Here is a 12,554-nt window from a genome sequence, read left to right as displayed (position 1 = left end):
AGTTCTACCTCTCTGCCGCTTCTCTCAGCCCTTCAGCTATCTCCATACTGTCAGACTGCTCACGAAACATTGAGTCTTGGATGAGTCACAATTCCTTCAGCTCAACCTCAGGAAGATCAAAGACGTCATAAATGGCACTCACTACAAATTCCATTCCCTCGCCACTGACTATATACTGCTCCCACCCATCCACACTGTCCGATTGAACCAGATTATTTGCAATCTTTGTATCCTATCTGACCCTGACCTGAGCTTTAAACCCTACAACATACCTATCACCAAGACCTCTTACTTTCACCTCTACATCACTGTCCACTGCCTCAACCTCGCCACTGCTCAAACCCTTATAGATGCCTTTGTAACCTCCAAATTTGACTACTCTAATACTCTTTTAGCTGGCCTCCTGACCTCCACTCTCCAGAAACACCAATTTGTTCAAAAGTCTGCTGATTGAATCCAGTTCTGCACTAAGTCTCGCTCATTCATCACCTCTGGCTTTGCTGAGCTACACCGGTTTCCCAGTCCCCATTGCAATTAAGTTCAAAATTCTCCTCCTCATTTATATATCCCTCTGTGACCTTTACCCAAGCTATCTCTTCAATCTTCTCCGGCCCTTTTGCCCTCTCAAAAGTTCCATTCCTCTGACTCTATACTTCTGTTCATCACACCTTCCCTTCATCCCACCATTGATGACAGAGCCTTGAGCTACCTTGGTCCTACAATTTGGAATCCCCTCTGTAAACCTCTCTGCCTCTCTCCATCTATAAAAATTTCCTCAAAACCCATCTCTTCTACCACGTTTTCAGTCACCCTTCCTAATCTCTCTCTTGATGTCAATTTTCTTTACACCTATTTGTAAAGAATTTTAGATGTTTCTTTGTTGAAGATGCTGTATAAATGCTCTCTTATGTCACTTCTGTTTCTCTCTCTTCCTCTCCTCTGTACTGCTTAACTTTTCTCTCTTTGCTCCTAATTCTCAGTCTAAACCAATTGAGTCATCAATCCCTTTAGTTCTTTAGATGCACCATTCTACGTGGTAGTAGAAGATATTGGCATTTACCATACCTTAATCTTGGTAGCCTGCCACAATTTGCGAGTGGTTGGTACTAAAGCTGAGGCTAGCTTGCACACCTCTTCAGGGAAACCACGCTGCTCACAGAAATAGCCGCTTGCAACAGTTCTGAAGATTTTGTCAATGGATGCGTTTGATGGCAGTGTGCAGTTATAAATTGTGAACTGTCTTTTGAGACGCTGAGGGATGTCATTTCTGCCACCACCAGGATGAATCATAGCAGCAACAAACTGGACATCAACAATGTTGGTGAACTCTCCAGGCTTTTCTAGATTGTAGAAACCCTTCTGCTCCATTAGCTGTCGGACAATCTCATTGGTTATCTGTTTAATGAACAGAGATTTACATTAAGGAAGTTCTGTGCAATATGCTGAACAGGAATTCTTTGCAAAATTTCTTGTTTGCTTAAAACTTAAATGTCAAATTTCTTTTTTAAATTTTAGTTAATTCAAACGCTGCAGTGACTGAGCTAAAGAACAGATTTACCTGATCACCCCATTCATTGATCACCGGCATGTTAATGTCATCAATAAATACAGTCATTTTTTTGCCACTGGGTGGGCCATATGTAGTGCCCATTCGTTTATCCACATAACTTTCAATGCTTCGTTGGAACATATTTGGCAAGGTGGCAGAGGAGAAGTTCAAACTTTTGGTTGCATGGACTTCAGGATCATGTTTGCTCATGTAACCCTGGAATTTAATGTGCAATGTTTAAATTAATACCTCAGATACAATCCGCAAACATAACAATCGTCAGAGTATTATCTCTAAGCAAAGTATAACAAAAAATGTCTCTGTCCATCCAAATATTGACAATTAAGTTGAATTACACAAGGAACACTTGTCTGACCCAAATGGCTGAGGAGGCAATTTTAGATTTTCATTACATTGGTAAAATCCTAAACTGTAGAACTGTCCATCATTCCTAACCTGATCAAGCATTAATAATACCTTATAAAGAAAGAAGTTGCTTTCACAACTTCATGATATTTCAAAGTGCTTCACAGCCAATTATGTACTTTTGAAATGTAGTAACTGTTGTAATGTAGGGAAACTCGACAGCCAATTTGCACAAGACAAGGTCCCACAAACAAAGGTGAGATAAGTGACCAATTAAACTGTTTTAGAGGCGTTGGTTGAGGGATAAATGTTGGCCAGGACACCAGGAGAACTCCCTTGCTCTTCTTTGAATAATGCTATGCAATCTTTTACATTCACCTTGGTTTAATGTCTCATCTGAAAGATCACACCTCCGACAGTGCAGCACTCCCTCAGTACTGCACAGAGGTGTCAACCTAGATAATGGGGTCGAGTTTCCGCTTGTTTCCATTAGTTATATCAGCACAATCCAAGCGAAATCAGCCGAACCGATTTTACCGACTTTGCATCTGTCTTTACCAAGGAAGAAGAGGCTGCCAAAGTCACAGTGAAAGAAGAAGTACTTGAGATACTGGATGGGCTAAAAATTGATAAAGAGGAGATGGCCAAGCTGCACTTAAAGTAGATATGTCACCCGGTCCGGATGGGATGCATCCTAGGTTGCTGAGGGAAGTAAGGGTGGAAATTGCAGAGGTACTGGCCATAATCTTCCAATCATCCTTAAATACAGGGGTGGTGCCAGAGGACTGGAGAATTGCAAATGTTACACCCTTGTTCAAAAAAGGGTGTAAGGATAAACCCAGCAACTACAGGCCAGTCAGTTTAACCTCGGTGATGGGGAAACTTTTAGAAATGATAATCCGGGACAAAATTAACAGTCACTTGGACAAGTATAGATTAATTAAGGAAAGCCAACATGGATTTGTTAAAGGCAAATTGTGTTTAATTAACTTGATTGTGTTTTTTGATGAGGTAACAGAGAGGGTCAATGAGGGCAATGCAGTTGATGTGGTGTATATGGGCTTCCAAAAGGCATTTGATAAAGTGCCACATAATAGACTTGTCATCAAGATTGAAGCCCATGGAATAAAAGGGACAGTGGCAACATGGGTATGAAATTGGCTAAGTGACAGGAAACAGAGAGTAGTGGTGAACAGTTGTTTTTCAGACTAGAGGGAGGTATATAGTGGTGTTCCCCAGGACCACTGCATTTCTTGATATATATTAATGACTTGGATGGACTTGGGTGTACAGGGCACAATTTCAAAATTTACAGATGACACAAAACTTGGAAGTGTAGTGAACAATGAGGAGGATAGTGATAGACTTCAAGAGGACACAGACAGGCTGGTGGAATGGGCGGACATGTGTCAGATGAAATTTAACGCAGAGAAGTGTGAAGGTAAGAAAGGTGCAGGAACAGAGAAATCTGGAGGGATGTGTGCACAAATCGTCGAAGATGGCAGGGCATGTTGAGAAAGTGGTTAAAAAAGCATACAGGATCCTGGGCTTTATAAATAGAGGCATAGGGCATGATTTTGACCCCAAACTGGGAAGGGGGCAGGGGGGTCAAATTGCAGATGGGAAACCCGGAAGTATGAATGGGAGACCAGCCAGGGAGGGGACGTGTTCAAGTAAGTCTTTGTTTGTATGGATGGGGGGAAGCATGGAGGTATGGGTGGGCATGGAGGCATGGGTGGGCATGGGTTGGCATGGGGCATAGGATGGCATGGGGCATAAGTTGGCACTGGGCATAAGTTGGTACAGGGCATAGGTTGACACAGGGGTCATCAGTCATGGCGGAGGGATCGGGGGTCAGTTTCGGGGCGGGGTCAGGATCGGGGGTTATCACGGGGGTCTGCTATCGTTGGGGGAGGTGTCCGCGATCGGGGTCGAGGAACGGCGATCGTTGGGAGGGAGGATCGGGGTCATGGGGCTTGTTGGGCCTGAGGGAAGCACTCCTGCTTCTCCGAGCCCACCAGCTGTGCCTGAAAGCATCTACTTGTTAGTCTCGGGCCTTCTCGCCTCCTCTCACGATGCATAAAAGAGAAGGCCTGGGTATCCCTGCCCCCTAAGGTTGAAATCGGAAACTGTGGGAAAATGGAGGCCCAAATCCTTCTTGAAAGGCTTTAAGGCGCGACCCGCCTCCTGGAAGCGGGTTGGTCGCCCGCCCCTCGTCCCGGCCCGGTGAAAACCGGAAATGAGCGAGTTGGAGGCAGGTCTGAAACGGTTGCAATTTTGAATGCTCCCCGCCCCCAACCCACCCGTTTTTCACTGTTAAAATCGTGCCCATAGAGTACAAAAGCAAGGAAGTTATGATGAACCTTTATAAAACACTGGTTTGGCCACAAATGGAGTATTGCGTCCAATTCTGGGCATCGCACTTTAGGAAGGATGTGAAGGCCTTACAGATGGTGCAGAAGAGATTTACTAGGATGGTACCAGGGGTGAGGGACTTCAGTTATGTGGAGAGACTGGAGAACCTGGAGTTGTTCTCTATAGAGCAGAGAGGGTTTAGAGGAGATTTGATAGAGGTATTCAAAATCATGAAGGCTCTAGGCAGAGTGGATAGGGAGAAATTGTTACCATTGGCAGAAGTGTCAATTAACCAGAGGACACAGATTTAAGGTGATTGGCAAAAGAGCCAATGGTGATATGAGGAAAAACTTTTTTACACAGCGAGTGGTTATGATCTGGAATGCACTGCCTGATGGGGTTGTGGAGGCAGATTCAATCATGGCCTTCAAAAGGGAACTGGATAAGTACTTGAAGGAAAAAATTTCCAGGACTACGGGGAAAGGGCGGAGGAGTGGGACTAGCTGGATTGCTCTTGCAGAAAGCCGGCACGGACTCGATGGGCCAAATGGCCTCCTTCCATGCTGTAACCATTCTATGATTCTATGATTCTGCGAACCAGTGCAAAAGATCGGGGAAGTTTAAACATAAATGAGTTACGCCCAAAATCACTTATGCTCGTGTTTTCCGCAATCTTTTACACTGGTTCAAAATTCAATTCATCTGGATCCGGCGAAGCCCTCGGTCAAAATTGCAATATTCCGCCGATTAAGCTTGTTCAGGAAGGCTCTGCAAATTGCGCTCATTTTCTTAGGCGCACATGCACTAGTAGTCTCGTTTTAATAGTTTTCTCATATAAAAAAATATTTAATTTACTAAGAAACTGACTAGTGTACACCAATGAAACTACTAAATGGTTCAGTATAGTTTTTCAAAGTCATTTTCAGTGATTTTAAATCAGGTTACTCACAGATGGAGGATTGGATACCCTTATTAAAAATGCTTATTTTTGGTGATAAACCCATTTTCACTGTATTAATAAAACTGCACCAGGTTACCACTCTTGAATACATCAAGGAACACTTTTTAATGGGAAGAAAAAAAAATTATGTTCTATTACACTGTCTGATTGCACTGTTCATGGAAGATTTTACGTTTGTGATTTGCAAATAAGTTTTAGCGGAAACTTGAACTGTAACCTAACCAGCGCAATTTCAAGTGCATTGGGCACAATTTCCCAATTGTGCACAAAGCGGAGACTATTGCCTAATGTTTTCAAGTTCTGGAGGGGGCTTGAACCCACAATCTTCAGAGGTGAGCGTGCTAGCACTGAGCCAAGGCTGACACACAATTATCCATAAATTAGAATAACTAAGTGAGTGGACAAACTCGGACAATGGCCAATGTCCTCAGACCATTATCTGCTGATCACTGCCTGTGTAGGAGACTAGAGAAATGGAAATTTCATGGCCCTGATTTTCCTTCCCAACCCATCCCTTCCCGGGCCAGGCAAGGCAGAACACACCTGAAGTGGACTCTGCCTGACATGAATTGAGCGTACCAGGATTTCTGTGCTAAAGTCATTAGCTTTGGCCGGATGTTCCTCAGCTATAGACACACCCTGACCCCTAATACATTGGCAAGGTCAGGAACTGAGATCAATAACGGGTGCTCCCCAGCACTTATATTGTGGAGCAGTCCCACAAATTTTTGAGGCCACAGTGTTCATATCTGGCACTAAACAACAATTCAAAATTTCCAGATGTTGACAGTGTCAACAGCACTATAAAAAACTGTAAAATTGTCCAATAAAGTAGCTGTGTCACTACTTGGACAATTTTTAAATATTTCTGCAAACACAAACCAAGAGAAATCAATCCAACCTTTCATGAATGTAGAAAGTATTAGAACACTAGAATTGAGTGAATTAAAAAAGTAGCTCTCATTAGTTATACTAGTTATGTTAGTTCCTTACTCATTAGGTTAAAAAAGCTATTCCATTGTCATCCATTAAGTAACCTCTGTTTTCCACATGTTACTAAAGATTTGTCCACTTTAATGCTGCATGCTTATCCATATCTGAATTTGTAGGATTGAATGTCATACCTTGATCATAACTGTCTTGGCTGTTCCCTGTTCACCAATGAGCAGCACAGCTTTTTCCTGTTTCATGACTGTGTGCATGAGAAGATCTGTGCGGACATTGTCTACATTTGGTACCAGAATTGATGAATAGGCTGGCACAGAGTCAGGCGGGTAAATATATTCAGGTACCTGAAATTGCAAACACACATTTCTCTTACTTAACTTATAACTGAAAGTGTTCAACGCAGCTATAATGTAAATTTTCAGCTCTGCTCTAAATTTGCTAATGCAAATTGCAGGGAGAAAATAATTGGCGAGCTTAAATGAAGCTAAAGCATTCATCTCCTTATTCCAAATTTGGAACAACTATAAGCAGCCATTTGAAGTCCATTAGGTATAAACCTTTCCAGAGCTCAGATACTGAACTAAAGAAGAACACTTTCACACATCAAATTCAGTGTCCACCATCTGTGCCATTTACTTATATTTCAAAAAGCTCAAAATAAAAATGATTAAGGTGAACAGTTGTTTTTCAGACTGGAGGGAAGTATACAGTGGTGTTCCCCAGGGGTCAGTATTAGGACCACTGCTACTTTTGATATATATTAATGACCTGGACTTGGGTATAGCGGGTATAATTTCAAAGTTTGCAGATGACACGATAATCAGAAATATAGTAAACAATGTGGAGAATAGTAAACAATTTCACAACACCAAGTTATAGTCCAGCAATTTTATTTTAAATTCACAAGCTTTCGGAGGCTTCCTCCTTCCTCAGGTGAACGTTGTGAAAATGAAATCCTCGAAATGAAATCGCATTTATAAATCACAGAACAATGCCCACAGAACAATCACACATCATGCCCACAATGAGGAGAATAGTAACAGACGTCAGGAGAGACAGAATAGTGAAATGGGCAGACACATGGTAGATGAAATTTAACGCAGAGAAGTGTGAAGTGATGCATTTTGTTAGGAAGGATGAGGAGAGGCAATATAAACTAAATGGTACAATTTTAAAAGGGGTGCAAGAACAGAGACCTGGGGGTGCACATACACAAATCATTGAAGGTGGCAGGACAAGTTGAGAAGGCTGTTGATAAATCATATGGGATCCTGGGCTTTATTAATAGAGGCATATAGTACAAAAGCAAGGAAGTTATGCTAAACCTTTATAAAACACTGGTTAAGCCGCAGCTGGAGTATTGTGTTCAATTCTGGGCACCACACTTTAGGAAGGATGTCAAGGCCTTAGAGAGGGTGCAGAAGAGATTTACTAGAATGATGCCAGCGATGAGGGACTTCAGTTATGTGGAGAGACTGGAGAAGCTGAGGTTATTCTCCTTAGAACAGAGAAGGTTAAGGGGAGATTAGATAAAGTGTTCAAAATCATGAACGGTTTTGACAGAGTAAATAAATAGAAACTGTTTCCAGTGGCAGAAGGGTCAGTAACCAGAGGCATAGATTTAAGGTGATCGGCAAAATAGCCAGAGGTGACATGAGGAAACTTATTTTTATGCAGCGAGTTGTTGTGATCTGGAATGCACTGCCTGAAAGGGTGGTGGAAGAAAATTCAACAGTAATTTTCAAAAGAGAATTGAAAAAATTCAAAAGATAAATATTTGAAGGGAAAAAATGTACAGGGCTCTGGGGAAAGAGCAGGGGAATGGGACTAATTGGATAGCTCTTTCAAAGAACCGGTACAGGCATGATGGGCTGAATGGCCTCCTCCTATGCTGTACCTACTATGACGTTATCATATCTAGCACAATCCATTATAAAAGAAAATTATTACCACCAGGTTATCATTAAAGGGCACTGTGCAACTCAAACAGTGTGCAAGTCTGAGTACAAAGGATTTACAGATGGGTTATTTCTGGAACTTGTGTGCTGCCATCCATGGGCTGATATGGCTTCAGTAAATGCAACAATAACTGTTGGGTACGGTACTCATAATCCCACAATTCATTTGTTCTTATTATCCAGTGAGGCCATTAAACCTAGTAGTGTTAAATACAATGCAGTTTACAAGTCACATGAAGTAGGTGTAATGGCTTTATCATTATGTGCATTTTTGAAAATACACATAAATAAGTATGAGAAGAATTTTAGTTTTATTAATTTGGCAAATGACAAATTCTTTGGAAAGTTAAAACTCATTTTTAGCAGGCTGATAAAACAAACTGGGCTAGAGTTTCCGCTAGTAATATCAGCACAATTCAGGAGGAATCGGCCGAACCAGTGGAAAAGATCGAATTTTAAATGTAAGTGAGTTACTCCCTAAACCACTTGTGCTCGTGTTTTCCTCAATCTTTCTCATTAGTTCAAGAATCATTTCGTCCGAAACAGGCCCCGCCCACAAAACTGGCCATGCCCTCAGGTCAAAATTGTGAGTTTGCGCCGAATGCACTGGTTAGGGAAGGATCTTCAAATTGCGCTCATTTTCTTGGGCCCACAGGCACTAGTAAGCATGTTTTAAAAGTGTTTTCATATGAAAAAATATTTAATTTACTAAGAAACTAACTACCAATGAAACCATGAAATGGTTCAATATAGTTTTTTTTTAAGTCATTTTCAGTGATTTTAAATCAGGCTATTCACAGGCGAAGGACTGGACCCCTTATTAAAAATGCTTTTTTTGCATGAATAAAACTGCACCAGGTTACCACTGTTAAATACATCAAGGGATACTTTTTAATGGAAAGAACAAAAAAAATGATTGTGTTCTATTATGCTGCCCGATTGTACTGGTTCATGGAAGATTTTACCTTTGTGATTATGCAAATAAATTTTAGTGGAGACTTGAAGCGTAACCTAACCAGCGCAATTTCAAGCACATTTTGGACCCAGTTTCCCGATTCTCTACCCCACTGTGTCACAAATTAAAATATGCAGATTCCTGCTCCCATCTGTCCCCTATCTCTGCTAGGCCATCAGAATGAGATACTTCTCCATAAGGAGCCAAAAATTGCTAATCTGATAGGCAAGTCCCCCAAAGTTGCTTTTTGGACTCTAGGAAATCATTATAGAGCATCATTGCAGAAGTCTTGCAGGAGGTTATCCTGTGACCCAAAATGCTGCAAATGAATTGTAAATTTATGTAACTCATAAAATGGGACAATATAAGTAACTGAAAACAATTTTGGTTAAATGACATAAATTAATATCAGTTTGCACATGGCATCATGTTTAGCCTCAGTAGGCTATCAAAAGAAAAAGTTTTTCATTAAAATACTTACAAAGAAAAAATGCACTTATACAGCGTATTTCACATCCTCAGTGCTTCACGGCCAGTTAATTACTTTTTAAACAGAGACATTATTGTTTTGTAGGCAAATGTGGCAGCCAATTTGCACACAGCAAAGTCCCACAAAAAGGGATGAGGTGAATTTTACGCAGTGAGTGGCTAGGATCTAGAATGCATTGCCCGAGTGGGGTGGTGAAGGCAGATTCAATCATGGCCTTCAGAAGGGAAACTGGATAAGTACTTGAAAGGAAAAAATTTGCAGGGCTACGGAATATAGGGCGGGGGATTGGGACTCGCTGGATTGCTCTTGCATAGAGCCGGCGCGGACTCGATGGGCCGAATGGCCTCCTTCCGTGCTGTAACCTTTCTATGATTCTATGAATGGCCAGTTAATCTGTTTTTGATTATGTTGATTGCGGGATCAAGGACATGGTGAACTCCAACTCTCTTTCAAATAATGCTATGATGGAGATGCCGGTGATGGACTGGGATTGACAAATGTAAGGAATCTTACAACACCATGTTATAGTCCAACTGTTTTATTAGATACAGGGTGTTGTAAGATTCCTTAAATAATGCTATGGCATCTTTTACATCCACTTCAGTGGTGAGATGAGGCCTCAGTTTAACATCTCATTCAAAAGATAGCACCTCTGACAATAAAGTACTCCCCCAATACTGCACTGAAGTGTCAGACTAGATTATGTGCTTAAATCCTTTAGTGGGGCTTGAGCACAAAACCTTCTGACTCAGAAGCAAGAGTGTTAACACTGAGCAAAAGCTATATCACAATAAGAAAGTAACATAAATTTGTCTAGTACACTTTTTTTCTCTAGTAAGGATCAGTTTTGTGAGACTGTATCTTGCCTCTTATTTTATGCTGTCCCATTCTGTTCCCATCTTGATGCACTTCCATGTTTCTGCAGATCTGAGAAGTTTACAAATGCAAAATATACTCCTTGGATGCAAATATTCTTCCTCCATATATTGAGTGGGAAGTTAATTGTCTTCTAACTATGCAACAGTGCTTCTATCAACAACACTTGCAGGAGACATCTTAATCACATTTTTTTTAAATGACAAAATACTAACCCTCTTCGACCAGTGCTCCCAGTGACCATCAGCACTGACAACAAATTCAAAGATAGTTTCTTCTCCTTCAGTCACTGGAAGCTGTAGTTGTGCAGAATGATTCCGCAGAAAACGTTCCATTTTAGCCCTGTCATCCAATTCCAGAAGAGCTCCAGTTGACCACATTACAGCAAAAATGAATAAGCGGGCAACTTGCTCTGGGCTAGGCTGCTTGTCTTCAATTCCTGGCAATAAGCCCTAAAAAAAATTGACTTGCATTATTTACTCGGCTTGAAGCATTTGTTGCAGCAATGAAATATTCTTGTTTTACTAGACTATTCCATTACCTGCAGAAGGTCAATGGCTTGTTTAATGTACATGCATTCCAGAATCTGCATTTTTGGTATCACAGCAGTAAAGACAAAATTGATCAAATCCTTAAAAAGAGCAAAGGAAACATTATAAGTGATATTTACAAATGTACCAAGTGTTGTGGGAAAATGTACAATGAAGTCAAATTCATGATATAGCTTATTCTTATCAAAAAGAATTTGAAATTTATATATAAGTTGTCACAAAATTATTATTAGATGATAAAAGCAGAATTAAATGTTAAGATCCCATGCAAGTCTCTTGATTACAAAAACTACAGAATTTTACCCCATTTATACTGAGTATACTATAGTGTAAAAAGTCCGACTAAAAGTTACATGGACTGTGACATAATCAGAGTTAATTCATTGAAACAAATTGCTGAATTTTAATTATTGAAAATAAGTTGGAGACAATCAGGTCAATACATGCAAAATGGTATATTTTTAAATGATGTAAAATATCAATAAGGCTAAACATAACTAAAAAAACGATGAATACCTGAAAAACACTATCAAAGCAGTTCCAAAGAAGGTCAGACTGTGCTGTGGGTAATTTCTGAAGCCATGCTTTGAGCACAGGCCTCCAATCTAGCACTGATGAACTCATAAACACCATACCATTTCGGGATACAGTGGCTGGGGAGGCATTGTCGATGTTATGAGGCTCAAAAACAATTTTACAGTTTGGTGCCATTGGGATGCGATCACCATTAGCTAGCGTAAGAGTTTTGTTATCATCTAAAACAGAGTTAAGATTCTCAATCCAAATGGCATCCACAGGTCCATCCAATACTATCCATATGTGTTCTCCCTGCAAGACAAGTTTTTAACATAATTTCCCAGTCAATAGTTTTCCGAAATAAATTATTTAAAAATTCGTTCATGGGATATGGGCGTCGCTGGAAAGGCCAGCATTTATTGCCCATCCCTAATTGCCCTTAAGAAGGTGGTGGTGAGGAGCCTTCTTGAACCGCTGCAGTCCGTGCAGCAAAGTTTCTCCCACAGTGCTGTTAGGAAGGGAGTTCCAGGATTTTGACCCAGCGGCGATGAAGGAACGGCGATATATTTCCAAGTCAGGATCATGTGTGACTTGGAGGGGAACATGCAGGTGGTGTTCCCATGTGCCTGCTGCCCTTGTCCTTCTAGGTGGTAGAGGTTGCGAGTTTGGGAGGTGCTGTCGAAGAAGCCTTGATGAGTTACTGCAGTGCATCCTGTAGATGGCACACACTGCAGCCACAGTGCGCCGGTGGTGAAGGGAGCGAATGTTTAGGGTGGTGGATGGGGTGCCAATCAAGGGGGCTGCTTTGTCCTGGATAGTGTCGAGCTTCTTGAGTGTTGTTGGAGCTGCACGCATCCAGGGAAGTGGAGAGTATTCCATCACATTCCTGACTTGTGCCTTGGAAAGGCTTTGGGGAGTCAGGAGGTGAGTCACTCTGAAGCCACAGTTTTTATGTGGCTGGTCCAGTTAAGTTTCTAGTCAATGGTGACCCCCAGGATGTTGATGGTGGGGGATTCAGCGATGGTAATG

At 41.3% G+C, this 12,554-nt stretch overlaps 1 protein-coding gene and 1 long non-coding RNA gene across 2 annotated transcripts in view; one reads left to right on the top strand and one right to left on the bottom strand.

Annotated features, from left to right (window-relative positions):
• dnah5l (dynein, axonemal, heavy chain 5 like) overlaps positions 1-12,554 on the bottom strand; it is a 352,990-nt gene that overhangs the window by 165,263 nt on the left and 175,173 nt on the right. Inside the window, exons 48-53 of the mRNA XM_068006271.1 lie at positions 11,526-11,837; positions 11,000-11,089; positions 10,674-10,910; positions 6,356-6,523; positions 1,559-1,765; positions 1,066-1,395 (exon numbers count right to left, since the gene is read on the bottom strand). Coding sequence (XP_067862372.1) covers positions 1,066-1,395; positions 1,559-1,765; positions 6,356-6,523; positions 10,674-10,910; positions 11,000-11,089; positions 11,526-11,837 — 1,344 coding nt within the window. The remainder of the gene's footprint in view (positions 1-1,065; positions 1,396-1,558; positions 1,766-6,355; positions 6,524-10,673; positions 10,911-10,999; positions 11,090-11,525; positions 11,838-12,554) is intronic.
• Positions 1-12,554, top strand: part of LOC137342341 (uncharacterized) — a 153,755-nt gene that overhangs the window by 115,056 nt on the left and 26,145 nt on the right. The gene's annotated exons all lie outside the window — the stretch shown is intronic.

This window comes from Heptranchias perlo, chromosome 2 (genome assembly GCF_035084215.1).
Source record: "Heptranchias perlo isolate sHepPer1 chromosome 2, sHepPer1.hap1, whole genome shotgun sequence".
In the NCBI taxonomy this organism is placed as follows: Eukaryota; Metazoa; Chordata; class Chondrichthyes; order Hexanchiformes; family Hexanchidae; genus Heptranchias; species Heptranchias perlo.
Note: the sequence above shows the minus strand (reverse complement) of the source record. Positions and strands in the feature narration are given on the sequence as shown.